The sequence below is a fragment of the Aythya marila genome (genome assembly GCF_965140915.1).
Source record: "Aythya marila genome assembly, chromosome: 3".
In the NCBI taxonomy this organism is placed as follows: Eukaryota; Metazoa; Chordata; class Aves; order Anseriformes; family Anatidae; genus Aythya; species Aythya marila.
Window position 1 is genome coordinate 117,386,415 of NC_139044.1, and position 25,700 is coordinate 117,412,114.

A 25,700-nucleotide genomic window follows, 5' to 3' on the forward strand; every position below is an offset into this window, starting at 1 on the left:
CATGACAGGCCATAAAACATGTAGCGGGGAGGGAGGATAAAGGAAGCCTCCGAGCTCCGGCCCTGCTGCCAACAAACGCAGCCTTGGGTAAGTCACCATTCCCCTTTATCAAAGCCATCCAGCAGGAACAATGCAAGAAGCTTCAAGAGACTCTCCGTGCTTTTCTGTTACTGAGAAAGGAAAAAGAAAAGCTTCACATGTAAATCAAATAGGTTTTGTGTGGTTTGTGATAAAGCAGGTAGCTGGATTAACGCCGTTGAAGCAGGTGACAAACGCACTCACAAGCACTGTGTAATGGAAGGTTTGTAAAACCTGGATGTAGATTTATTTTTTTTTGACTCATATTTATATGCTGTGATGGTTTGATAGGCACGCTTAACAACCTAAAGCATTGCACAGCAAGCCAGTTTACTGGGCTTGAAAGACAGCTTGCTTCAACGTGTGCTGCTAACTGATAAATACAATCTCCAGGCTCATTAATTAAACTAAGCAGGCTTATTCTGAGTTAAGGCTTTCTTTGCACGAAGTACAATCATGTTTAGAGGTGCGCTGTGTGGTTTTCACTCCAATGAACACGTGCTACGAGGGGTTGTGTGGTATTTGAGGCGCTCTCTGAAGTGCTCACAAGTCATCGGAGAAAATCCATTTAGCAGTTGAACTTAAAGACCATTCCCATTGGAAAAAAAAAATAGATAACTTGGTGAGGATATTAAGAGATGTGATTTTCTGCTGCTAATTTCTGGTGGGTTTGCTCAGTGATTTTGGGCAAAGGCCATTGCCTGATGTCTGAAGGAAACCCTGGGCTTGGCACAAGCTTTGAAAATCTTACAGAAGGGCTTGAGAGTTTTGAAACCCTTGGGTATCAGAGTCCTGCTTGAAACTGTATTGCAGCTACAAATCATATCAGGTATTCTTCAAGTTCCTAGTGCGTATTTATTTCCAAAAAGCTGTGGGGAGTTGCAGCGTTGGCAGCCTTTCAAGCAATCTCTGACAATACGGCTTTATGCCTTCTAACATATTTTCGCTTCCTTTCTTTTTGCAAGTCATGTTTTAACCAGATTTCTTTCCCTTTCAACTCTGGAAGGCAAATGTACTGTTTGAAGCAGCGTGTTGTACTTGGAGAGGCTACATTTTCCTCTCATTCTGGGGAACAATAAATGGAAACTTGCATGTTTGGCACTGCACGGCCCAACTCTTCCTCTGGGAGTGTTCAGTCATGAAATTGCTAATGGGAAAATCAAAGTTCAAGGAAAAAAACAGAGGGGTAAGCAGGGAGGTGGAAGCAAGGGAAGGTCTTTTCAGGTGCTGGCTTTTAATATACAGGTAACACACACAAACAGTGTGGCTTGAAGCTCTTCTGCGTGGGCCAAATGTGTTTGAGTTTTTTCCTGCACAGACTTTGGAAAGCCTAAAAGCCTCCTGGTTTTAGTTTTGGGCTCACATCTGACTCTACGTGGTGCCGGACAGCGCGATCAGCTGGGAAGGTGAAGCTGCATTCCTTCGTGTTGCTCCAGTTCTGCAAAAACATTAATTTATGGATTGCATTTTGTAGGTAGGGCTTCTGATTTATAAGCGTAGCATTTCTCTAAGGGTCATTATTCACCGGGGACTGAATTCCTGGTCGCTTGTGTTAACCAGCACAATAGCAGCAGTGCATTGCATTGTCCCGTTCACTCCAGCACTGCAGGAACTGGAGTGAGAGCAGGTTGCTGGCGAGGACCGATGCCTCTGCTTCTCCTGTGCTTGTCCTGGCAGTGCCAGCTCCCGTTGCAGCCCTGCGAGCAAGGAGTTAGGACAGCAAACTCCACCTTGAAGTGAGGCATGGTAAGAAGCTGCTATCGATTGTTACTTACACAAAGCACTTGGGTGAGATGCCCCAACTTCACACAGCCCTTTTCCATCCTGTGTTTAAAATAGCACCGTGAACGTCTGCGTGACTCGGTTCTTTTGGGAGCTGGTTATGAAATCAAGCTTTACCTATCCTGAGAGTGTGGACAACGCCAGCACAGTGATAACTCTCACTGCAGAGGGAAACTTTATCACGGTGTCCTGGCTTTTGTGGCATCAGATGACAAAACTGGATATCCAGCATCTTCTCTGTTTGTGGTTGTGCTTGGACAGCCTCATTCAATCAGCTGCATGAGCAAACACTTAAGGATTTTCTAAGCCAGAGTGGCCAAATTATGCTAATTAGACATCTTGTCTGCTTTGTTATGCTGGCTGCAGAACAGTAATGAGGGGAAGGGAGCACTGTCAGGTTGATTAAGGCACAGAATAGACTTACCTAAAAGCTGTCGTCATTCTCCTGTATATGTCTAAATACTTAGATTTTAGTATATCCTTTCTGCATATGATTGGTTTCGTGTCACTTAAGACACGAAATAACCCCAAAACCAGTTAAAATAGCTCATCCAATAAAATCAAGCAGTAGCTGGGGATGGCAAGGCAATATGCTGAAGTCTGATTTTTGAGGAACTTAACTCAGCTGGAGCATGTGATCTTTATATGAATTTCCCTTTGCTCCTCTTTCCTCTTATATCCTTTGTCATCTGTTATGTTCAGTTCCTGTGATGTCCACAGGCTTTTATCTGAATGTCTGATATTAATTTCACATGTGTTTGGTGTTTTTTTTATCAAAGCAAGCTACTAGGTTTTGTCCTTCTGCAAAAAAATGCCACAGGGAAAGACTTTTTTAATTTCAGGGCTGTGTTTTGGGGAAAACAACTGCTAACAAATCATTTCTTTAGCAATACAGGCTTCATCCCAGAGCAGCTGACCTTGGGTAATCCCCCCACCTGCCTGCAAGGTAACAGATCCTTCATTCATGTTTCCTGCTGGCAGGAGGAGGAGGAGGGATGAAGAAGCACATCCAACTGAGTTGTTTTCAGCTTTGGTTTTTAGGACTGATGGTAAGAGGTGGGCATGAGTATCATGCAAGGCTACTAAAGGGTCTGCAGAAGAAAGAAAACCTACTGGAAACCATTTGTAGGTGCTATAGTAGCTACGTAACTTGACTTCTTTCTCGCTGTAGCTCCAGACATTGGCACTGAGGTTTGTATCGTGCTCTTGCCAGCAAGAGTGGGGAATCTGGAAAAGGAAAGTACAGACGGAGCTGCTTAAAGTGATTTAACCATGGGATCTGTGTGTCTCCCGAATCTCAGCCCTGGGCTCCAGATGAAATAAACAATGCAGTAACTCTCCAAGATAATTTTGGCAGACCTTCTGGCTGTCGGGTTTCATTTGTTGTGTTGGTTTTTTGTTTTTTTTTTTTTGTTTTTTTTTCCTTTCCTCCCCTTCTACGTCCCGTTAGGAAATAATTAAGTGTTGTCTTCTCCTTCACGCTGCAGATTTTCAGTTTCTGTCTTAAATTACCTGCTAGCTGGCGGAGTTGGTGGGGCACAACAAACTTATTTGTGTGATAATCACAAGTACTGTTTTGTGGTTATTTTTTTTACCACATTAATTGCTATTTTGAACTTCTGGTGTTCTGTAGTGGTAGGCAGTGTGAGCTCTGTGGAACAGCTGATCTGCAAACACACTCTGGTTTATTTTTGGCAGGGCCACCAGTCCACTTTCATGTGATAACTTCCTCTTGGAGAGCCTTCTTTCCTTTTCCTAGCCCCCACTAAAACACAGGTAGACCTTGAGGATAATGATTTCCTTTTAAGCAAGTCGTGTGTGGCTTTTTATTAATTTTGTAAGGAAGTCGCATGCGACTGGCTTGATACATCTGCACAGTTTGGGGGAGTTGGAGTTGGGAAAACATCCAGGTGGAAATGAAGACTTGGATTTAGCTGATGTACATGGTCTAACAGCAAGGAGCTGCAGCTGCTCCCCATCTGAGTTTCTCTGCCTGCCCTATGTAGAATTTAAACTTGAATGGGAAGGGATATAATCTTTTTGGTTACAACCTGCTTGTTCCTTATTGCCAAATAATTTAACTGGTAATGCTACAAATTGCAAGGAGGACAGCTGACTTTTAAATTCCACATTGAGTGATGTTCCCAAGCAGTTTGCTGTTTTTTTTTTTTTTTTTCAGTCTGATTGGGAAACTGCCTTGTGAATTCGCGTGGATGATCCAGTAACCACGGAATCCAGCCGTGACATTGCTAGAAGTGTGTATTTGATTTATGGTTTCTGTTTTGTCACGCCATAGAAAGTATCGTGTATTAAGCATTGGCTGGATTGTGTAGTTTCACACTAGCAGAAAACTTGGGTTTTGGCTATTGGCTTCTCAAACGTGTCTGATGTCTTTTAGATTTGGAGAAACAAAATGTGTGTTTGTTGCTTCAAGTTGTTGGAGCAGAGGTAGGTCCTGTTCATCCATTGGGATGCCAGTGCCTGCCTATTCCTCAACGTAGATGCTCCTAACTGCTTTTTGTAAGCCCTGCTTTTTGTAATTCAGATTAACCACAGGTATCATTGAGCATACATGGAATCTCTAAATTTGGTTAATCATTACCAGAATAACGCTTTTGTCAATGATGTGTCCATTTAATTAAAAGCAGTTCTCGAGATATGTGTAGGAACATCTGTTTTTATTATTTCTTGGAGGGATGCTGCTGTGCAAAGTGCTAAATCACGATTGGGTGCTATCAAGTGCTTCTGCATGTGCTGTCCCATATGAATCACAGGCAACAAGTTGCATCGAAAAGCAAGAAGTTTCTGGGAGACAACCAGCAGGGAATCTAGAAATTCAAAGGTAGAAATCAGCAGAAACCCTCACTTGGCACCTCGGGACATGTGAAAGCCTTACAGCTCGTTATTGTTTATAAATACCAGCAACTGGCTGTGAATCCTACAGCAGCAGCCTTAAAATAGCTCCTTCCCAACACAGAGCTGGCATCAGGAGCCGACGAGTGTGGTATCACCTCCAGGTGTGTTTGAAAAGACAAGGCTTAACTGCATACATGAGGCTAATGAATTAGCATACTGTTATGGAAATAACCACAAAATATTAAACACTTTTCCACGTGGTGCATCCCACACGTTGTATCCCAAACAGAAAGCTGGGAAAGGAAAAGAGGAACTGAAACGAAACCAGCTGATCGCTGCTAGCAAGTATCTGCTGTTAGAGGCTACGGTGAGAGGAAAGAGCAGTGCGTGGAGGTAAACACTAGTTCACATGTGAGGTTAGAGCTGACATTTTGCTTCTTTTAGGGTTTTGGACTTCTAGAATTTCAGCGTTTTGCAGATAGTGCCCACCTCGAACATATGCTGCGTCTGCATTCATTTCATAAAGGAATTACACAGCATTTGCTTGGGACTCCAGGCTTTCAGTAACAATAGAATTATTTTTAAGAGTTGCACATTTAGAAGAAGAATTAAGAAGTACGAGCAATGAATTTTATAAGGGTACAATAAGACAATGTGGTTGATTCTCTGGGCTGTTGGCTTATTTCCCCCCTTTAATTGCAATGCCTTATGGCAGAATTGACTGGTGACACTTGACAAAACCTTTTTTTCTGTAGCTCTTACGAAGAAGGTGAAAACCACCTCTGTACCACCAGGACAGAAGCTATTTTGAGAGCAGATTCCCTCTTCTTCTAGAGCAGTGGCAGTTTTAAAAATGAACATCTTCCAGGGCTGCAGCATGCTGGCAGTGGTGAGACATGAGCTATTCCTACGTTTTCTGCAGCGCCTGTGCACATGTTTGGAGTTCATCATCCCTGACAGTGGGAACCAGCACACAGGTCTCAGTTCCTAGGTGATTGATCACTCAGTTCACTAGGACTTCGTGTAAAGCTATTTTATCATGGCAGTGTTCCCAGAAAAGCCAAACAATTGTTATTAGCCAGGACTGGACGTTGTGGATGCTTTAGCCCAGAAAAATCTTCTGAGCTTTGAATTCATGACTGGTGCAGCATCTGTCCTGGAGGTGCTGCGTGTTTGTTTGCCGTGGCCAAATTAAGGCTCACTCATGCAATGTTTTGTGTCAGCCAGCTCCTGGGCTCCCTGGTTTTCAGGACATTTTACCAAATCCCTTTTGAGGTTCTTTCTATGGTAAGTGGAGGCATCGGTACCCAATAGCCTCTTAACTCCATCCTTGGGCATCCAGGACATTTGAACACACAATGAAATTTTAATTAGCCCGTGTCGTTGCACACATGCAAGGTTGTCATGAGAAGGACTTCTTTTTAAAGTATCTACAGTCACGAATGCTTTTTGCTTCTGAAACAGCGTCGTGAAAAGGTCGAAGGCTCCTTTTTAGGCTGACGGCTTTTTGGAGGGAGAGGTGTTGAAAGGGGTTTCAAAGGAAAAGGCCTGCTGGGGAGATAAACAGCTCCGTGGTAAGAGGAGTGCAGGAAGCAAAGAGATGGTGTTGCCTGCGAGAAGCTCTTAGAAGTAATTAGCAATAAGAGCGAGGAAGGAGGAAATCTGGTTGGCAGCTGCTGCGCCTTCAGCAGCGCCTCTGACCTTGGCCTAGAGGTGCCTTGAAGCTGCCAGGGGATGAGAGGTTTTCTGGAGGGAGATCACAGAGCTGTAGGGGTTGGAAGGGACCTCCAGAGACCATCAGGTCCAACCCCCCTGCCAAAGCAGTTCCCTAGAGCAGGCTGCCTGGGGAGGCGTCCAGACGGGCCTTGAATATCTCCAGAAGAGACCCCACAACCTCCCTGGGCAGCCTGTCCCAGTGCTCCGGCACCCTCACCGTGAAGAAGTTCTTTCACATGTTGGTGCGGAACTGCCTGGGCTCCATTTAGTGGCCGTAGCCCCTTGTCCTGTCCCCACAAACACTGAAAAGAGGATGGCCAAATCCCTCTGTCTCCCACACTTCAGTTACTTATAAATACTGATGAGATCCCCTCTCAGTCTTCTCTTCTCCAGGCTGACCAGCCCCAGGTCTCTCAGCCTTTCCTCACAGGGGAGATGCCCCAGGCCCCGTATCATCTTTGTGGCCCTAAGAGATGAGAGCTTTGCTGAAAATCCGCGGGCAGTGCCTCTGGGTCACTTCTCATCGTGTGTCCCATATTCAGGCATTATTTCACGTATTGCAAGCTGATGCCAGATCACAGGGCTGATGTTGGCACCATCTCAGTGCCTGCTCAGGGCACTGGGAGTGGTGTCCCCACCCCAGGGGAGCTTTTTCCTCCCCTTGCAGCGGGACAGCCCCAAAGCTGAGAGCCCACAGGCTGTTGGCCGGAGTCCAGCGCCCAGGAGGCCGGCTGGTAGGAAAACACCCGGCGGGGATTCAGTCTGACACCATTTATTTGGGTAAAAGGGATAACTGGTGGCTCACGGTGCGTGTTTCACCTTGCTGAGTACCTGAACCCTTGCCAAATCTGCGAAGTGATAACTTAATCCATGATTGCTCCCTACAGCGCTGCAGGCGATGCTCTCTGGAAGGATATTTTGTCAGCCAAAACGTGTCTATGTAGCCTTACCAACCTCAGCTACAATGCCTCTTCCAGCTAGGTAATTTCTGAATTAATTTGTGGCCAGATGCTTTTACCTTATCTACGTTGTGGCTTCTGCAGTCGGTACCACTAGTCGTGCATCTTTGCTAATCCGTGTTACTGATTTCTTTATCTTTTCAGCACCAATAAATTACCAAAAATAGCATTCAAGCCCTCAAGCAACTGCCGTATGTGGTTTTGAAGGTGATGGGTGCTGGTGCAAGTGTTTAGTGAAAGATTTTTTTTTTTAATAATATAAATAAAGATGGTTGGAAGAAGAAGTACAGAATAAAAGATTATTTAAAACAACCTTCCCCATTAAACACTCCAGGATTATCTGGCTCCCCAAAGGAGAGCTTTCAGCTGGCATGCAGTGGGCATGAGAGAACTGCAGTGCTTTGGAATAGTTACGCGGTGTGATGAGTCAAGAAGAGTTCACCAAATATTTCCTACCCTTAAAAATGGCCACAGATTTGCTGGGGTGGGAGGGAGAAGAATAGACAAAGCAGATAAGTCATTTCCTCGATCGGACAAAAGCTGAATTTAGGAAATTTAAGGGCACGGGGAGATGCTACGGCGAACTGGTAGCACTCAGACAGAAATAGTTTGGGCTTCTCCCCCCAAATGCTGAAGAAATTCTGCAAAGGGAAGGAAATGGAAATGCTAAGTACACGGGCAGAGTTTTAGCCCTGCTAAGGGCTGCAGCACCTTGGGGCTGTGCATTCATCTGCCCCTTGTCCGCACCATACACATCGCGAGCCCGCAAGGCTTCACCCTGTAACCTCCGGGGCTCCGTCTCCCCTTTTCACTCCAAAGACTCTTTTTTTTGCTGTTTTCAAAACAAGTTCTTTATGCTATAAGCTTTTGTGCAGCTCTGGGTTTAAGAGAATTAAGTGTTTGCCTGGAGCACTATGACATTTTCTTCCAGCAGTCCGGAGCCATTAGCAAGGCATATATGGGACATGGGAGCTGAGCTGTCATGGGGAAGGCTTGCCTCTAATTTTCATAATCAGCCGGATTTTCCCTTTGATTTTCAGCAAGCAGGTCAATTACAGCTTATTCTCCCCAAAGACCTCCCACCCACGTGCTGGGAAAAGAGCAGCTGATTTCCAAGCCCTGGAGCAGCTCGGGTTGGAAGGGACCTACCTTAAAGCTCATCCCATTCTGCCCCCTGCCATGGGCAGGGATGCCACCCACTGGGTTTGAATGCTGCGCTGAGGATGAGGATTTCTTTTCCATGGCAGGCAGAAAAGCATCTCGATGCAAAAATTTTACCAAAAAAAAAACAGATAAATTTATTTACTCATGCCAGGTATTCTAGTAGTCGGGTTGCAGTCCTGAAAGCATGTTATAGTTTGGAATAACGTCAACGGAAAATTATTCCTCCTTTTATCCATCTTTATGGATAGATGAGGAAAGCAAGCCTTTCTCAACATCTTTTGTTAACACTGTATTTGCTGCTGCTGAGCTGTTTGAGTGAATTTGTATAGAAAAAGTACTGGGTAAAAAGGTTCAAAATCCTCATGAACGAGAAATAGTGTATCAGTGTATGCCAAATATTTCATGTTTCTGTTGATGTTCGGCATCTGGCAATTGTCAGAGTGGGCATTGATGGCTGCCTGCTCTATTATCATTCTGTTATCAGTGAATAGAGTTGGCCAAAACGGGTCAGAGGAATATAGACACTGCTGTAAGGGTGGTGGTCAGAGGGGAGGTGTGTAGTCTGTGCTCTTGGGGAGAGCGGAATATAGTCTAACTTTTTTTTTTTTTTTTTTGAAAGATACGAATGCTAATTTTACTATAAGAAATGTTTGAAGCTCCTAATACACAAAGACTTTCTTGAAGTGCTGTTGTTGAGATGACAGTGTGTTGACAAGCTGCTGTGCTCAGGCTGCGTTTTATAGAGTGGTTCAGACACCCCGTGCTGTTCTCTTACCTCCCAGGCTCCTTGGGCATCAGTGGGCCGATAGCACGTAGAGGTTGTGCAACAACCTCTTCCCTATCGCTACCATCGTGAAATGTGTACGTGCTGAAATAAGGAAATTCAGGCAGTTACTGAACCGTGGAAGCAAGACAAATATCTCTTACGCTAATAACCAAACCTTTCTGCCTGCAGCCCTTACCTTCCTCCCCTATGCAAATAGATCAACATCATTTGTGATTTCCAGTGTGCGTGTAGTTTTAAATATTGCTTGACTCCCCGAACGTGGAGCTGGATCCAAAATACGCCGTGCATAGACTTGCCAGCTGACAATAACTCTTTGCAGAGCAGCTGCCTAGTTCTGGAGGCACCGAAAAGGGCTCCGAGGTATAAACTTGGGCACTGTGCATGGTCCAGAGCACGTGCTCTTGAACACCCAAACACCCGGTGATGTTGAAACTGCACGGAGGTTCAGAAACTGGATAGTATATCCAATGAAATTCCCAACCTCATACATGTAAACACCTTGGGTGTTCAGCCAGCACACCGTTGACGTTGAGTTCTTCGCAAAACACAGCCACAACAATTTTCTCTGTTGAGCTGCAGCTCTTCCAGATGTTGTCTGCTTGCCTCCTCAGATAGGCATCCCCTTCAGGAAGATGTTATTTGAAGACGAGAAGGTAAATTTTTGGAAGCGGAAGACAAGTTGACAGAGGCAGTTTGACTTGCTGCTTAGCCCACCAAGCTGGAAGGTGTCTCCTCAGCTGCAGTCTTTGTGGCTATCTAATATGAACTACATGGGCAATCATGAGATAGCTGACTACGTTATTTTGGGATGTAGACTTCACAGCAGAAAATGTGTAATCAGAGGTATTAGAACATGGAATTTATTCGTGTCCGAGGTAATTCAGTGGAAAGAGGAGATACAGAATTAGCAAGCACTCAGCTGCACTTAACCATAGAGTAGACACCTCTTCTGTGCACTGTGTTTAGAGGGATTTGGTGAACATTTAAAAGAAACAGCAAACATGACCAAAATGTTAGGGATGCTCTGGATCTGCATCTGTTCCTCTGAGTTGAAGAGTCCTTGTAGTAATTTCTGCAACTTGCAGCGATGGTGAGGGGGGAGAGCTGCTCGGCTGCTCTGGAGGCTTGGTGCCTGCGTGGCTCATGCTCTTTATTATGGGCTGTTCTTTTTTTGCTCTTTCTGGTTTGAGAGGTATACATGTAGATTATTATTATTTTTTATTATTTTTGGCAAATGATAAGGGAAGTGCATGTTTGTGGTCCTGTCTCTGTCCCTCTTTCCCACCTTTTTCTTCTCCCAGCTACCCATAGACTCTCCATAGAAACGTCTGTGGATGTCATCAAGTTTTTCTTTCCAAAGGAAAAGGCATTGACGCTTCTCCAGCAGTGCACAAGGGCAGGGAGGGCCCTGGGAGGGCTGTCCCATGCAGTTTTTGTCTCTCGGTGGTACAGGCATCACAGTGGTTTGCTCCCAACTTTCACCCTTTTGCTGAGTCAGTAAGAAAAACCGTCTTGCATCAAGGAGCTGTGGTAGGCCTTGAGGTAATTTTCCAGTGAGAAGAGAGGCAAAACTTTCCAAAATGCTCCAGGTGACTGAAAACGGATGCAGAAAAAGTTGCTTTGAAAGGTTTTTCCCAGGAAAACCAATGCTGGGTACTCTGCCCTGGTGGGCTGTAGTGAACACCCACAGTGAGGTCAGAAATACGAGGTGGAGACATATGGCATGGCTGTGTGATGCTGGGAAGGCCTCAAGATGCTCTGTGTTAAATTTATGGTGAAAATGCTCTTTGTGTTTAAAGTCTTTTTCTCCTTTTTGAGTATTCTTGGTGTATTTGACTTCAGAGTTGAATAAATTGTTGATACGAATTCAAACATTCCTGGTTGTCTCCATGAGCTCTTGCAAATCCCACCCACCACCCAAGCGAAATGTGTTCCTTGTACTTCTTCAAGGAAAAACCTACAATTTAGAGGTGGATACCTTAAAATCTGACAGTTTTTGCAGCATTTCCTGCATGGTGAATTGTCAACTCGCTCACAAAAAAAAATAAAAAATAAAAAAAAAATACCCCAGAATGGTGCTGTTCTGACATCAGGACTTCATGACCCTGTTTCTGCATTCATTTCAGGTTAATTCTGGACATTGACAGGAATTAGGGCTAGCAGTGTGAGCAAAGCTTTGAGCTGGAAGGCTTGGATCTGCTTAGAAATGAGAGCTTGTGGTGCAGGGAAAGTGAAAGGGACAGGCTGAGAATCATCCGTTTGGGAAGTAAAATGCATTTAGAAACAAAAAAACACCTTCACAGTCGAATGAGAAGCTCTGCACATGGATGCTTTTAGGCAATAATCGAGTAAGGAGAGGAAAAAAAAAAAAGAAATAATTAGCTGTTAGGTTCTAATGTCCCAGCCAAAAGGGATTTCTGGTTTTCGAGGGAGGAAGAAAGCACAGAGCCAGCTGCTGGGTGCTGCAGTGTTTGGGGCAGCTCTGATGAAATCCAGAAGATTTTCATGCATGCAATGCTGGACACATGTAAGTACGCCCCCCCCCCCGAGCTGTCTGCCTCTTTGGGAGCTCATCGCACAGCTCCTGGGCTGCTTCCCTGGGATTTAAGCAATTTGTGCAGCCGGCCTAGAGGCAGGAAGGGTTTTTCACCACATCCTAGACCTGGGAGCTTGGTGTTCCCATCTGGAAATCCATCGGGGGAGATAAAATGCTGCCAAACCACGAGAGGTTTCTTCCCACCCTCCCCCCCTCCAGCAGTTATAAAACTCTAGCTGCAGCAGGCTTCATTAAAAAATAGTCCAATGCACAATGGTAATTGAAAGTCTGGGTACTGGATGTGCACCAAACATTCTCCAGAGCACAATAGCATCCTGACATCCAAGTGTTTACAAACAGGAGGACCGAGTTGTAATCCCCTTGTCATAACACGGCTTTATGGGATGCGCGCACCGCTGGAACGTGGCCGGGACAATGCAGGAAACTTCGCTCCGACTGGAAAATACCCCAAACCCACAGAGCTGCCGTTCTGCCCTAGTTCTTGTCTTTCAGGCCTTTTTTTTTTTTTTGGGTGAGCTGGCAAAAATGAGGTTTGTCGGTAGAAACTGCCAGCTATGCCTGGAATGCCGTGCGGCACCGGAGGAATTTTGGAAGTAACACTGATTCCTTTTGTTCCTTTCAGCCACAAGAGTTTAAGCTCTGAACTGTGCGTGCTCTTTCACATTTTCTTTTGACGTGTTTGGGGATTTTGCTTTGAAGGGACTATTTCTGCTCTCTCTAAAAAAAAAAAAAAAAAAAGCATGGTTTTCAGCCAAAGAGGTCAGTATCGGTATGGACATCCAATTGAAACTCCGTACAATAGGATTAATTGGAGGGTATCATCTAGAAATTGGAGCAGTCTAGTGGGACACAGCGTTTTAATCCCCCTTGGTCTATGTGTAGAAAGGGGGGAAGAATATTTATAGGCTGTTAAAGCCAAAGACCTGAAGCACTTCATCTTCTGAGACACTCTGGGAAAATGGATTGCGAAGTACTGCAATGCGAAGAAGCCTGAAGTGATCAGGACTTGATTTAGGAGGCATTTCCTCACTCTGTGTAGCAGCAAAAAGTGTTGCAAGTTGTATTTGTGAGATGTGTGGAAAGAGAAGAAAACTTCTCAATTAATTCTACTTTTTCTTATCAGTTGTCATTACCGCTGCCTTTCAGCTACCTCGCCGCTAGACAATAAATTTAATTATGCTACTCAATTTTATTTTGCTTTTAAGTCAGGAAAGAAATTCTGCAGCTCAGGTTTAAGCAGCAGACCCCTTAACGCTGCAGTGTCTTTCCTAACCAACTGCTGGCTCTTCAAAACCAACTCGTTGTGGATCAGATAGAAAAGAAATGCCACATTTCGAGGATCTGCAACTGAAAGATAGCCAGGCTCCCAAGCTTCAAACAAATGCAAGATCTTCCTGATATCTTTTTGTGCCTGCCTCCTTATCTGGTGTGCCTGAAGTTGTCTGCCTCGGGACTCTGCTAGAGCTCCTCGATAATTCCTGCACCTTATCAGCCTCCGCACGCTAGGAAGCTCCTGTAGGACAATGGAGGATGTATTTGCTGCCTTGTGGAGATGGTAAACTTGAAAATCATCAGCCTGGCTATTCCAAAATATAAAACTGCAAAAACATTTGTTAAATCCTGCCTCCCTTTACAGACAGATCTGATGCTGGGACAGTGTGAGCAACGCACAGCTCCTTGTGGGATTCAGCTCCATCCACGCCCGGTATTTACCCTCAGAGATACAGCTCAGGGGAGAGCTGTAAAAAAGACTCAAAAAGACTCAATCAAGATTCAGAAGTCTTGTTTGGAGGATGAGGCTTCTTGAAAAACCCTTTGGTCCATGAAAACCATTAACTTTTAACCCTTTGCTCTTCAAACAAGGCCTATGTTGGATTAGTAAATAATATGGATATTTGTGTTTCCCAAGCATCTTTCCCCTGCTGTTTTTTTTAATTTCCAGAGGTGAGGATATGAGTCTCAGTGAGAAAGCTCATGGCAGGTGAATGAGTGAGTTACTGCACTACTTTTAGCTGTGACATGTGCAAATTGTTAATAAAATATCCCCGAATCACAAAATGGCGGATGTTGGGAGGCACCTCAGGGGACCTCTGGAGCTCATCTGGCACTCATCCTATAGCCACAGGACAAGTGGGACTCGATGCTGAGACCACCTCTGGGTCCTGCTGTGCTGCTGCTCCCACCAACCAAGAGGGAAACACAGAAATTAAGTTAAAACAGAGAATTTCTCCTCCAGGTTTGTGTGGGGAGTCCCCATCGCTGTGCCATGATGGAGGCCCTAAACGTGGTACAGACAAATCGCCTGGTGCTAGGCTTAAGAAGTCTCAAAACTGGAGCTATTGGGATCCATACAAATCTTAAAAACAATAAGCTTGCTATAAAGTGGAGTCAAATTGTGGAGAGGATAAGTCACTGTGACACACAGTGCCAGATTTACTTGAAATAAGCTGTGAATACAGATTGATTTAAGGCAAACCAGGCTTGGCAGCTCCTCAGGAGCACAGCTAGGGATGCAGTCGTGCATCGTGGCTGTTGGGAGATGCCAAAACCTTTCTGCTGTTAAGCTCCAAGTGGTTTTTTCCCCATCAGTATGTTTTTCTAGTTGTGTCTTCAGCTACTTTCTGGAGCCTGTGCTGAGCAGTTTTTGCTGAAAGGCCTAAAACAACCCCAGTTATGTTGGAAGCTGATCTGCTTATTTTTGCCATGGTTATGGAAGATTGCAAGTGGAAAGCAATAAAAATTTCTGTGTCTTTTTGGGGACTTCCCTAATTCATGGTTATTGGTGAAATTGTTCCCTCTCCCTTTTTCTTTTAACCTGAAATTTCTTTATTTTTTCCAGAAGCTTATGAAAATGTTCAAATGTTGTGGCAGCTCCATAAATCCAGCTTAGCCTCGTGCCAGTGAGCGATATCATCAGTGTATAGTTCGGATGCCACAGTTGCTACTGGCATAGGAAATATCTTTTTTTTCAGGGGGAAAAAATAAAAATTAATTATTTCCTGGTCAGATAATGTCCTACAGCCCCTGTACTCCTTCACCCACCTTTCTGACTTGCCATCATCCCCCACATTTCTCCTCCCATTTACCCCATCCGCCCAGTCCTGATTTAGGCAGAAATGTACTGTGACTGATGTAGGGCATGTGCTGATGTGCCAGCTGGCTGCTATTTCCAAGCTGAAGAGAAAGATGAGGTCTGAGCTGTCCTTGCCTCTCCCCAGGAATGTTTCACCTCGTTTGCTGTGCTGTTTTCCCTGCTAGATTTGCAAAAACTCAGATGTAGTTAACGTCACTCCACCTTCCTTCTCTTGAACATGGAAAGCAAGAGCAAAAAAGTGATTTAAGAGACTATTGGAATAGCACTAATAACGAGGGCTGAACAGAGTGTTTTATTCTTCCTGAATGTATGATTTTAATTATTGGAGATTCTGTGCTTTCTCCTGTTTAATATGCAATAGTCTGGTATTGCAGGAACCCAAGATGCGTTGGCTGGCTAAGGCAAATCCGTCACTCTGGATTCAAGTGTAAATGTGATGCTGAAAACATCTTAGTGACAGCCTTCAGTGGCCAGAAGAGGAGCTTTCCCCTCCTCTCCGGGAGCTTTTGGATGCTGTTGATGGCAGTTTTGGTGCTCAGCCAGGGAGCAGCAGCAATTTTGTCCCCCACCTCTGAGCTGGGGGCAGCGGTGGTGGAAATGCCCCATGATCAGCAAACTGCCTGAAGATCACCAAGATAATTCACGATTCAGTTCACGATTCGTTACAGGCTGTCGTTATTGGAATCCAATGGGATGATTTTTTTGTGTGTGTGTGATTTTTTTTTGGCTAACATCAACTGCATAGAGGGCAAGGAGCATCCTCTGAACACCCAGTGCTTGCAGGGGGTGTTCGTGGCTTGCTGGCTGCTCAGGGGCTGCTTCCTCCTGTCCATTTCTTTTCTGTAGGATTTCCATTTAGGCTTAAAATTTTTTCCTGGGTTCCCGAGCCTGGCTGCCACAGCTGCGGGGTGATGGGGCTGTGCACGGCGCGATGCTGCGGCACATCGTGGGCACTCACTGCTCTCCTTAGGGAGGCGTTTGTCAGATTTATTTTCTTTTCAGCCCAAAGTGCACAGAGCCTGGTACAGCTCTAGGTAGCGTGCTGAATCCTACATGCCATACGCTGTATTCCTTTGATGTAGGGCTCCCTTTCGTGTCTGTTTGGGTAAGTGGGGCTGCGAGACACGGTTCTGTGTGTATGTGCCGTTCTTTAGAAAATGAGACACATTAAGACTTTTAGTCTAAACTAAGCTTGATGATTTACATAGCCTAGTATAATCCATCCTCTTAAAGCTGCAGATGGGATAGGACTTTGGAGATGATATCCCTATTGCCGCTTTAATCCAAATGCTCAATAGTACGTGCTGGATCGAGGGCTGGAAAGGTCAAGTGCGTCGTGTAATCCTGCCTTGGAACGGGGCTGGGGAAATGATCAGGATTGCTTGCTGAATTACGGGCAGGGTAATGTCTCTGTGTCCAAAACTCACGCTCCAAATCCTGGCTTGCTTTGCTTTTTAAGGTGAGTGGTCTTCCTGTAGGAATAGGAGCAAACCTTCCTCATAAACCAGAGCACCCCTACAAGCCTCTTAGCCGTTCTCAGGAAAGCACTCCGCTGGCATTTCAGAGGCTGGAGAGCCAAAATAGCGCTCTTGCATCTCTTAAAGTACTCCAAGCCATTAAGGGAGCAAATCTCCTGGCTTGTTGGTGCCTCCTGTACCTGAACCGAAGCCCTGGTGAAGGCAGCCCCTCGGTCGCTCCCTGTCCATGACCTTGCTAGGAGCATCAGAGACTATCAAGACCCTGTGCTGAACACATTGCAGGGACCAAGGGAGAGGTTTTGGTCAAACACAGCCAGGTGGTGAGAGGAAAAGCCGTCCTGTTGCAGCTGCTCACTTGAATGCTGGATTTCTCCAGCCTTCTGTATGGGAGGATGCTGCATGACCTGCTGCCGCTTTCCATGTCCAAGGTGCATGGGCTGGTGCTGGGCTCTTGTTTTAAAGGTTTTTCTTGTTTTAACTCCAGTACTTACTGAGCTGTGCTGGGAAGTTTTAAATTATGCCCATAACAGGGTAAAGGGATTGCTATTTTCCGCTCGTTCTTTTAAGAAGACACCTCTTTGCTGGGCTGTCCCAGCAGCTGTGAGAAGCCAAGGTGGGCACGTTCAACAGCTGGACTCTGAAATTGTCTCTTGAATACCTCCTGTGCAGGTGTTTTTGGAGGTTTTTTGTATTGCTTGGGTACTTTTAAAAGAGTTTTTAAAACAAAACTATAGAGAGAGGTGTCACAAGAAATTAAATTATGAGAGAATGAGGAAGAGATGGCAGCAGCATGAGGGGGAGAGAGGTTCTGAGGTTAAAATCAGCTTGCTCAGAGCAGCATCTCCAGTCCTACTGTTGGATTGAACTTTTTAAATGATGTTCCAAAGACGAGGTATTAATGGTAGAGTAATTAAGCTGAAATGATTGTAGCTAACTATCTTTGGTTTTCTTTTCTCTTTCTTGCCCCGTGCTGTACCACATCCTTCGTGCTGGCGATGCTTCTGGGAGCAGCAGGACCCAGCCAAAGGTAAGGGCCGTTCCTGCACCGTCCCTCGGTGACTGAAAATTGTCCTTTCCTTCAGCTGGCCGTGGGTTAGCCAGATATTAAAAGCATTTCAAAACACAGCTCTGCAGTTGATCAGCTGTTGAGTAAGAAACTCGAAGCATTTCCTTGCTGCAGAAGAGCCCTGTAAAGCCTCTGCCAAAAAAAATGAGTCACAGGAACAAATGAGAACATACATGCTCGGCATTACAGGCCGGGAATGGGAGACTGCTTGTTGTCTGTGGGTTTTTTAAAGCCTTTTCTGGTATTTGCGTTAGAGCAAACTCAGTTTGTTGTTGCAGCTTACGATCCCATGACTTTGTATTTGGTGTGCAGATACCAATCTTTAGCCTGGCGTATCAGGAGCCAGCTTTATTGATGTGGTCGTAGATCCAATGATGTTTGGTTAAACGCTCTGAAGTCTTGGGACGTTGTAACAATATGGCTAATTGTCTAATAAATTCAAAGTACAAAAAAAAACCCTTAACTTTAAATACACCAGCTGCTATTTCCACAACTAGAGGCTGTAAAGTAAACCCTTTCATCTCTTGATGATGAGATATTATTGTACGTTTTTTTTAAAAAAAAAAAAAGGCAATGTATTTCTGAAGATAAGTTGTTTAAATTCAAAGGGTTTTGCTATATTAAACATTTCCATAAATGTAAGCAGTAAGTTTGGCTGCGCTGCTAGTACACATTTTCAACTCTCGTATAATTTTTCCAACTATTTTAGTTGGTATAAATACTTGAGGAAGATTTTCTTTATTGCTCTGTGAGTCCTTAAATGATTTTTCATATTCCATGACACAATCCATTAGGGAACGGCATAACTGAGTTCATTTGCTACAGGCTCAGTATTTCTCTGTAGGGTTTTCCTCCTATTATTAATGTGGATGTGATACAACGTATTTTGTTCCTACAAGCTGTACTAAATAAAAAGTGTTAGGTGTGATTTACCTATGCAGATGTTTGTTCACAGTTAATGCCTTTAGCATACTAATCACAGCCTTCGCCAAAAGTAAATGTGGAAATGGGCTAATGGATAAAAATGAAATCTTCAGAAATAATGGGATAAGGGTCACAAGGTGGATATGAGACACTGGAACGTCTAAAGGGGAAGGAGCAACCTTAATTAAACTTCGATGAGAAATAAGCAGTGAAGGAGCAGCCCATGGCACTTCCCTTTTCCTATATCCTACAGAGTCAGTTTTGCCCGTGGGAATATAGATCAGCTGTTACCCAGATCTTTATTTATTTGTTTGTTTGTTTCCTTGCAAATACATAGCCAGGGGAGATGCTTTGCAAACATCTCCTTTTGCAGCCTGAGGGGCCGGAGCAGGCACTGCCCTACTGGAGGTCAGCTGAGATGATGGAAGGTGCCTGCCAGCCTTTAAAGGGATTCGCCACAAAACCAACACTTTTCTGTTTAAAAAGGCTACAGCATCGCTCTCCTAGTGATAAACCTCATTTGCTCCATATTGTTCTTTACAAGACTGGTGATGGCTGCTTCTGCTTGGCTTGTATGGAGAGAGGTTCCTGCCCTACAGCATGGTTTTAATTTATGCAGACAAGAAGCGTGGGGGTGGTAGGCAGAAACAGCCAGGGGACATCTGTCAGTTTGCAAAATAGAAAGTCTTGTGAAAAATGAATCGCGGGGATGGGTTTTTAAAGGACGATGAGGAGAGCTCCTTGACATCCACAGGCTCATCGCATGGGCAGCTGTTGGAGAGCGTTGAACAGGATTCACACAATAGGAATGAAGAAATAAAAGCAAAAATTGAATAAAACCAAGGAACAGGGTTGCGTATAGGAAGATAAGGTGTTTGGGTTTAGGTATTGAACCCATAAGAAATAAATAATTCTGCAGGAATGTGTATTGTATATCAGAATGGCCCCAAAAAGCATGCTGTTAGCCAACATAACGCAGCGCTGTCGCAATTGGGATAACGTGTTTGACGTGGCAGTGGTTTTTACAAGATGCCCTCCTGCTTATTTTTCTGCAGGTGTTTGCTTACGATCACTGCTTTTGGTCCATGGATGAATCCGTCAAGGAAAAATATGCAGGTAATATTTACTGGAGCTTTGTGCGTGTTGTCTCCAAGAACAAACGATCTAATTATAACGCAGTATTTGCTAAAGGGCACACACCATATGGCATGGAGGATCTTTCCCCTGTACGGCTGCTCATTGTCAAAAGAAAAAGGAAAACCTTAAATCATTCCTGTTTTTCTTTTCTAAAGACGAGGGTTAGGGTAGCAGTAGGCAATGCTGCCCATCTGCAGTGCAGGAAATTGAGAAATCCATCACAATAATGGGTTACTCATATTTACATCTATAGTTAAAATACTGATCCAAGGACATCACTTGGAAAACATCAAATCCGTTCCTTTCCAGGAGTAGAGGAATATTGCTAAAATATACCTTCCTGTTTGCCAGTGCGGATGGGGGGGTTGACATAATATTAGAACTTAGTAAATGGAGTATTAAAAAAGGTGAATATATTATTTTATATATATTATATTTATTATACATATTATATACATCTTATATATAATATATATTTTTGTGTGTTCTGGACATATTTTGGCAAATGTGGTAAAATCTGAAATTTATTAACTTACCATTTTGTTATCTTTTTGTTTTTTTCATACTTTTAAAAATTGGATTCATTTAAGCTTGTTTCCATGCATTTAAAAGAAAAATCAATAAAATCTACAAGCATATGAATCTTTTAAATTCCGTAACAGATAACTAATGAATAGAAATCTAGTGAGGACTTGAGAAAGTCTTGAGTCAACCTGAAAGTAAAGTTATGGACTTAATGAGAGAAAAGAAAATCTTTCAGGAATGTTAATGTATTGGAGAAGGGATTTGTCAGTCCATGTAATTCCATCAGGTCTTGTTCAGATTTTAATTGCTCATAAATTCTGAAAATACAGGATTGATTTAAATAAATAACACTGAAATATAGTTAGCATCTCTTCCTCCACTTGGAAAATGAGCCAAAAAATGTGCATATAGATTTAGTTCAATTGCAAAAAGAAGTGATATACTCTATATTTTGCTAATATGTACGTCTTCCATATAGATGTGGTTCCTTCTCTGCACAAATTTCATGGAATTACTAAATATCTTGTGCATATACAGTGAAATTATTTAGTGCTCGACCAACAGCCCTCAATTAAAACTAAATGACAGTTGTTAAAATGTATGGGTTGAGTATATTTTGAAGTGCTGTCATTCACCAGCGGGTGAAATTCTGCAGCTGGTGGTAGATTTTGTGCTGCTAAAACTTGAGTACGAGCACCGGTGGTAGCACGTTGCTGTAAGTGCATGTGTGTGGATGCATGATAATCACAGACTCTGATTTTTATGCTGGTAGAAATTTGGAGCACAACTATTAATCGATGTCCATGCTCCTGTAAAGGGAGTGGGTACTGGATGCTGGGTGATTTAGTTAAGCAAGAACAGCCAGAAAATCCTAAGTGTTTGCTTTTACGTAATTATTGAAGAATCCAGATCATGAAAAAACCCACTCTCTCCTTTGTTAAATTAGCTTGCATGTTTTATTTCTTAGGTCAAGATGTTGTTTTCAAGTGCCTTGGAGAGAATATTCTTCAGAATGCCTTTGAAGGCTATAATGCTTGCATCTTTGCCTATGGGCAAACTGGTAAGTCCTCCAGAATGTAAGCAAAACCAGCACTGACACAAAAGGCGTTGATGTCCTGACCAGAGACTCCTTCCCTCGCTGTTGTGACATTGTTTCAGGGCAAATGCCTTGCAACCAGCATTTTCAGGTTGTGCAAACAAAAGAAATGATGTTTTGTAACATTAGATACGAGGTGAACAGGGTAAGAAATGAGATTTTGTCTGTTGCTGGCTACCCTTATTTCTCACGCTTCTGATTGTCATCTTTGGAATGTCCTTGAGTTCAGAGCACCACTTGTATTTTCTGCCCCTGCAGTTAGAATAATCTTTAATCATCATTTTAAATTTAATATGCAAAAATGAGTATGGTTGTGCAACAGATTTTTCTTGTTCTGGCAGGTATTTGGGTGTTAGTGGGTTGTTTACTACAGTAGGAGTATCTGTCTGATAGTCTTCTCTTTCAGTTTAACTAGATTTCTTGTTTTCCTTTTCCTTTTAATTGAATAGTTTTTAGCTAAATGGTAATTTAATTAATTTTAATTGTATTTTAATGGTTGCATTAAAATACAAAACTGTACAAATATCTTTCTCTGAAATGTCATTTTTTTTCTTTGCTTCTCCATTTCTTTTCCATGTTCCTCACAATAAAATAAAATAAAATAAAATAAAATAAAATAAAATAAAATAAAATAAAATAAAATAAAATTGTTGCATGTCCACTAATTATCAGTTCAATCACACAGGATCAGGAAAATCATATACAATGATGGGTACTGCTGACCAGCCTGGATTAATCCCCAGACTTTGCAGTGGACTCTTTGAAAGAGCGCAGAAAGAGGAAAATGAAGAGCAGAGTTTCAAAGTAGAAGTATCCTACATGGAGATATACAATGAAAAAGTCAGGGATCTTCTTGACCCCAAAGGGTAAGTAATGTGCCTGTGAACAGCACCATAATATGTTGCTGTATCCTCTCTTTCCACATACCAATTTGCCATAGTGGATCCCTTCTAAGACATTTGGGATGCTTAGGATTTTTTTTCCATCTGATTTTTCAGTGTCCTTTTATTTTAAATCAAAGTAAATTGATAAGACTGAAAGCTTGGAGTAAATTCACCCTAATGCCAGCTTTTATGAAGTGACAAAAACGTCTGTCAGCATGGCACATGTGGACATACAGCTTTTCAGTTTGCGTTGTGGTCTTTGCTCTGTGCTTTATTATGGTAGCTGTAAAACCATCATGTCTGAGATATGTCAGTGAGAAATTGATTTTCTGTAAATATTGTCTTACATCAGTCACGTGCTTATAAATAACTTTTTTTTTCCCCCAACCAGAAGCCGTCAGTCATTAAAAGTTAGAGAACACAGTGTTTATGGGCCTTACGTAGATGGGCTATCCAAACTAGCTGTTGCTAGCTACAAGGTAAGGATCAGTTTTATGAAGGGCTTGTGTTGACACCCTATACAGTAGGATCCTGAAAGCAGGACAGCGTTATTAACCTACTCCTAATTGCTGTGGCAGTAACTTGGATTTTCGAGCAAGAGAGCTGTATGAGTGTTGTATTGTGATCACTGGGGAAAACAGAGTTAACAGCAGAAACTCATCTTCATCCTTTGCTATTTACTAACTCTGACAGTCATTCAACTATTTAATGAAGCAGCTTTCCTCCCAAACATAGCTGAGTCTACCCTGCATCCACGAGAAGCAGCATTCAGCAATTAATTACAGAACTAGCACTTAGCAGAGACAGGCTTTCAGTACCTCGCCTTGTCACTTTTTGGCTGTCTTGCTATTGCCTGGTAATTTCACCTACAAGTAGCACACAGGCACTCTGGAAATATAAACAAATGCTTGTCTACAAGACAAATACTTGACAACATTGCCTGAAACTTGCTTATTGGGGAGTACTACAGTCAACTAGATAGCATGCATATATATATATATGGATATTTATATATATTTACTTGCAGAATGCTCTAATTTTTAAGCAGTATTGATGTACTGTGAGAAAAATTAGTAAATATGGGCAAGGATGCTGTCATCTTTAGCAGAACATTAACAGTGGAGTCCTTCCTTTCCTAGTCTCTCCATGTATTTATCTCTCCATCTCTGGTGGTTTCTGTTAATAAAAGACACGTTGCATGCATTTCTGTTGTACGTTGCCCAGCAGCTTTGCATAATTCAGCGTGCAGAGTCAGAGCGGTCTGTGGTGTGCTTCTGTTTAATTGGTTTTGGTTTTCTTTAGCACGATCCAGCTCGATGAGTAAATAAAATCCGAGCCCAGGGCTCTGAAGTTTTAACTGTTTTACAGGATTGCTGTAAAACACTGAAGCAGGGGAGCTGCCTGTCTCTCAAGTACCACAACATACCAGAAGGTTTTATAAGCTTTTACAGCTTTTTTTTTTGTGTGTAAGAGGAACGTAACAACCTGTTCCACGACGTTTCTGTGATATAAAACAAGCCTGGTGTCAGTATTACACTTTTCGAGAATTATGTTTGACACCTGAGACTAAAACGTTGCAGTGCTCAAACATAAACTGCTGTTTCCTCAGGTTTTTCTTTGCTTTCAGGTATTTTTTATGTGCAGCCAGGTGCGTTAGTTTTGTTGATAATTTAATAGCCAGTCATAGGTCATGGATGAATGGGCACATAACAATATTATTTAATTTCTAGGCTATGAAGGGAATATCACAATATTTCGTTCTCACACTCTGTGAATGAGCAGTGAAACTTGGTGGGAAACATTGCTGTATTTTAACAAAATGAGATTGTTTTGGTAGATAATTGAAAATGATAGTGCAGATATGCTTATGGCTGTGAAAATTGTATCTAGGACATCGAGTCTTTGATGTCTGAGGGCAACAAATCTCGCACAGTGGCTGCAACCAACATGAATGAGGAGAGCAGTCGGTCCCATGCAGTCTTCAAGATCATCCTCACCCACACGCTCTATGATGTGCAATCAGGGGTAAGTAAAACAAGTTACACAGTCCAAATGTTAAGCTTGCATGTGTGCTTCTTGCTTTAATTTATTTCATAGACTCCAAGAAATGCTGGGGGCCTCAAGAGGTCTTTTGCTACAGTGCCCTGCTGTGCGCACTGCTAGCACTGGACCAGGTTGGCTGTGACCTTGTCTAGCAGAGTCCTTGTCATAATGCTCATATGCACAAAAGTGGGGAAATAAATTTTAGTAGGTAAGTGAAATGTGTTTTTTGAAATGGAAAGCAAAAATGCAGGTCCAGACTTGCAGCAGACCTGCTGGAGGGCGGAGGAAGCATCTCCTAATCCTAGAATCTGAACTAAAGAAACTTATTTTTAAGCAACAATTTGTAGTACAGACTTGGAGGAGAAAGTAGAGACATAATATTTAGAAGGAAGATTGAATTACATGAAGAACATCTGAATGTACATCTGGTAATCTCCTTCAGAGGTGTATTTCATGTAAATGCATGTAAACAATCAACTTCACAAACCAAAACTTTTGATCATTTTTTGCATTGTGCCACATTCATTTAATATTTTTATGTACACTAAATGTTAAGAAGATATTTAACTGTGGAAGTATTTTTCTCTACATTTTCTTATATATAAATTTTCCTTGGAGGGGGTGTGATTTTCTATGTTAATATTATTTAATCCCTCGCAGAAAATGGTGATAAACCAAAATTGAAATAGATCTCTGATACCAAAAGTTCTAAGCTTATGCTCAGACAATTAAAGTCTCCAAAGCCTTGAAGAAATTTTCGGTGTTCCTGGAGCAAATATAAGGCTTGCATGTGTCTAATTATTGAATTAATTGTAAAGCATAATTAGCATTAGTATTTTTTCCTCTTCTCATGTTTCAGTCTCCACGAATCTTCTTACCCAGATGATTTTCTTGGTTTCCTATTTGGAATTTTCTTCCCATTTGCACTTCAAATCAACAGTCAAACTATGCTGAATTCCTTGGCTTGCCAGAATTTGTCGTTCTGTTTTTCCTGTGGCTGTACTGCATACTTAACTTTTTGTGGTCAGCCTGGATGCAGGGTGGTAATTCTGATTGTTTGTCTTTTCTGTAATCGGGCAGTGACCGCTGTCTGAGTTTCTGGAATAGATTCCTCTGGTTTCCTGTCTCCTTGGTCCTTTCAGTCCTGGAAATGACCATTTCGGAATGGCCTGATGATCACACAGTATTTTGAGAGGCTTAATGTTTTTGAAAGCATATTGATTCTAAAATCATCCTGTTCGTTTAGGGGAGTGTAGCACTTTGCAACGGTGATACAGAGGCACTTCAGTCGTCGATGCTGCAGAAAAGCATGATGTAACCAAGCTGTCCTCAAAGGCAGTGCTAGCTCTTCAACTGCATATTGACATAGGAAATTTATGGAGTGTTTCAGAATGTCATTTTGGGTCAAGTGAGATAATTAGCAAGATTTACGAGGAATAATGGGGATTTATTACAAAATCTGTGTTACGGGATTGAAATACCCACATAGCTTGGATTTCTTTCTCAGAAGCTGTTAAGGATCTAGGAGGCTTCTGTGATTGCAGTCATTTTCAT

General features: G+C 42.8%; 1 protein-coding gene and 1 long non-coding RNA gene across 6 annotated transcripts in view; both read left to right on the plus strand.

Annotated features, from left to right (window-relative positions):
• The window catches only part of KIF13B (kinesin family member 13B), a 120,296-nt gene that overhangs the window by 26,833 nt on the left and 67,763 nt on the right, over positions 1 to 25,700 (plus strand). For 3 of the 5 annotated variants that reach the window (XM_082756469.1, XM_082756471.1, XM_082756473.1), the window contains exons 3-8: positions 17,483 to 17,498; positions 19,517 to 19,577; positions 21,091 to 21,183; positions 21,905 to 22,085; positions 22,495 to 22,582; positions 23,994 to 24,128. In XM_082756469.1, coding sequence (XP_082612595.1) covers positions 17,483 to 17,498; positions 19,517 to 19,577; positions 21,091 to 21,183; positions 21,905 to 22,085; positions 22,495 to 22,582; positions 23,994 to 24,128 — 574 coding nt within the window. The remainder of the gene's footprint in view (positions 1 to 17,482; positions 17,499 to 19,516; positions 19,578 to 21,090; positions 21,184 to 21,904; positions 22,086 to 22,494; positions 22,583 to 23,993; positions 24,129 to 25,700) is intronic. The other 2 variants (XM_082756470.1, XM_082756472.1) reach the window with 1 other exon arrangement.
• Positions 4,847 to 5,486, plus strand: LOC309876047. Its single transcript, XR_014317112.1, has 3 exons — positions 4,847 to 4,877; positions 5,006 to 5,109; positions 5,472 to 5,486. It is a non-coding gene; the product is annotated as an uncharacterized lncRNA (long non-coding RNA).